Below are 2,975 nucleotides of genomic sequence, written 5' to 3'. Positions count from 1 at the left end.
GTACAAGAGTTTGGGCTGGGACTCAACGGACCAGCTGAGGCACAGATGCCTGCCTTTGGGCCCTTTGCTACACCCTGTCCCGCACGCGTACTCCTATCTAGTACAGGCACCTTTCAACACTATTTTCAAGATTATGAAACGTATTGAAATTGTCATTAGGCTACAAAATTTTATTTCAACCGATTCTGTCCAATCCGGTGCACTGCGATTAAAGTCTATGACTTGCGTATGAAAATGTGACATAAAATTGTGTATTCGAGCTATAGTTTCATTCATAGGAAAATCAGTTTAGATATTGTGGCAGTCTTAGAAACTGTACCATTAGCTTCCCAAAACTGTAGTACTTTCCGAAGACTGAAATAACCTTTGAATCTGAAGAGGGCTTTTGGTTCAGTTTTGATGGAGCTATTTGAGCATACAAGACTAAGTAAACTAATCTCCATCAGACTTGAAATTATTTATTTTCCTTAAGTATCCACACGCTGAACTTAAATCTGTTTTTCACTATTAACGGGATCCAGAATGAATGGTCAAGTTACGCTATGTAAACAGGCCGTATAATTCGGGTTCATGCATCCTCCACACGCAAGCCAATAAGAAATAAACCTAGAGCCAGCTAATATAATCTTGCCTCTAGATTTGGGCCTAAAATAATGTGGTTCTATTGTGGCAAAAGCCACTATATAAACACTAGTAGCGTATTGGGACCCTTCACAACAACTCAAGAAACAAATGGCTACCTCTACTCTCGGCAGAGCCAGTGCTTTCCTCTTCCTCGCACTCCTTTGCTCCACTGCAACTCTACCTACCCCTGCCAATGCAAGGCATTTCCCTAATGAGGATGGCATTAGCGCCAGTGCCATCTATGTCAGCAAGTTCTCCTTGCCATCCCTACCATGGAAGTCTGGCAGCAGCCATGGCTCTGGAAATGGCCACGGATTCGGCTGGACCATCTCACATAATAAGTCAGACACAAACATTGGATTTGGTGGGGGCGTTGGTGGTGGCATCGGTACCACCCGTGCTGGCGGCTCTAGTGCAGGTGGCGGAGTTGGCCTTGGAGTCGACATCGACATTGGCAAGGATGGAGTGGACGTGGGTGTCGGTGTTGGCGGAGGTGGCGCCATCAGTACCCACAACGGAAGTGCGAGTGTGGGTGCTGGTGGTGGTGAAGGCATTGGAATCCACTTTGGTCCAGATGGTCTAACTGTCACCCATGGAGGTGGTGCAAACATAGGGGCTGGCGGTGATGGTGCATCAGGCAACGGAAGCGGCGTTGGACATGCCAGCCATGCTGTGGGTAGCGGCCAAGGCTCTGGGAATGCAAGCGGTGGAACAGGGAGCGGCGGAGGGAGTGGATCTGGTGCGGGCCAAGGAGGTTACGCAGGTGGCGGCGGTGGTGGGACTGGAAGTGGTCGCCATCCGTGACCGTGAGGACTGCTAGCTTGTCCTGTGTATCAGTGTATGTGTAGTACATGTCTAAGCTTAGCTGTATGTATCGTGGTGAGAACCGTTAATCATGTAAGGTGGTACCTGTACGAATGAAGCGATGCTTTTAGCTTTCTGGGTGAATGAATATTTAGTTTCGAGCGGATTCCACGTAATACTGGTGCTGGTTCATAAAGTGTAAGCTCTACATATATACGTTAGTGAATGATCATTCGGTGAAGTGAACAATACCATTGGGGACTGATCCAAACGATCTGAAAACCGATCCCCAGGAGGTGAGACGTACGTATGAAGCGACACTTTGACAAGTTAATAATCCAACAAGATTTAGATACCGAACTTCGTCCCTTGGATCAAGCGTTTACGGGGAACCTAACCAAGAGGCAGTTTTTCATAAAATCCGTAGCGCAGGCGCCTGTTTGGATCTACTAAAGCTAAAGTTTAGTCCGGATTTATGTTTAGACCTCTAAATTTTAGTTGGCTAAAATTAGTCGTATTTGGAGCAAGAGCTAATTTTAGCCCATTTATTGGTAAAAGTCCATTCTATCCCTACGGGGTACATGAGAAGAAATGGTAAAGTTTTAGTGGGAGCGTATTTTCAGTCTTTTGCCATCTGTATCTAAAATTAGCCTCCGTTAGCTATGTTTGAAGGGCTAGTGCTTGAAGTTTAGTTAGGAGGTTGCCTAATTTTTAGTCCACTTTTAGCCCCTGTTTGGATCATTAGGGACTAATTTTTGGCCGACTAAAGTTAGCCTCTTGATCCAAATAGGGTCTAGGATGACAAATTAGAACAGACGAGAGAACCATAACTTGCTAGAGCACAATCAGGCATCTTAGAACCCATTACTACTACAGAATCTACTATCACTGTCGGAACCTACATCATCACGCCGGTTTGGGGGTTCGGCGGATAAAGGATGGCTGGATGGGTAACCCTATTACCGTCGGTGAAACTTATTAAAAAAAGCCCCGCTGCCGCACAACTGGATCCAGCTGGCCACGCTATCAGAGCCCTGCACCTCGCCGCGGCACTGGTTCCGGCTAGCCACGGTGCAGGAGCTCCGCTGCCTGCTGCAATAGTAGCTCGGAGGGAGGTATGGATGTACCCGGGGAAGGAAGTTGTGCCCGCCCCCATGCCTCTTCCTTGCTGAAGCTGCAGCCGCGCCCAGTCTAGCCGCAGCTCGCCTTGCCTACCTCTGCTCCTCTTCCTCGCCTCGCCTGCCGTTGCGCCCCTTTCTCACCGGGCCCACGCCCGCGCCCGCCAAGGCTGCGCCACCGCGCTCAAGGCCGCCGAGGCCGCGCCGCCACGCCCGCGCCCGCTGAGCCCACTGAGGTTGCGCCGCCGCACCCGCCGGCCGCTACTCTAATGCCACCATGCCCGCCACCGCTCCTCACTACCACCAGTGAGTGAGGGGCAAACAGAAGGGGGAGGAGAGGGGCAGTTGAGATCTAGCCGGGGGAGGGAGGAGAGGAAGGGAGGGTGAGCGAATGCGAGCCTAAGTCAAAATTGAAGTTCATAATAATTT

General features: G+C 49.7%; 1 protein-coding gene across 1 annotated transcript; it reads left to right on the top strand.

Annotated features, from left to right (window-relative positions):
- Window positions 1–362: 362 nt before the first annotated feature.
- LOC101783452 (glycine-rich protein 5) lies at window positions 363–1,576 on the top strand. The gene has a single exon (XM_004977802.2). It carries the CDS (start codon window positions 733–735, stop codon window positions 1,426–1,428), a length of 696 nt encoding a protein of 231 aa, XP_004977859.1. The 5' UTR covers window positions 363–732; the 3' UTR covers window positions 1,429–1,576.
- The last annotated feature ends 1,399 nt before the right edge of the window (window positions 1,577–2,975 follow it).

This window comes from Setaria italica, chromosome VII (genome assembly GCF_000263155.2).
Source record: "Setaria italica strain Yugu1 chromosome VII, Setaria_italica_v2.0, whole genome shotgun sequence".
Taxonomy (NCBI): domain Eukaryota; kingdom Viridiplantae; phylum Streptophyta; class Magnoliopsida; order Poales; family Poaceae; genus Setaria; species Setaria italica.
Note: the sequence above shows the minus strand (reverse complement) of the source record. Positions and strands in the feature narration are given on the sequence as shown.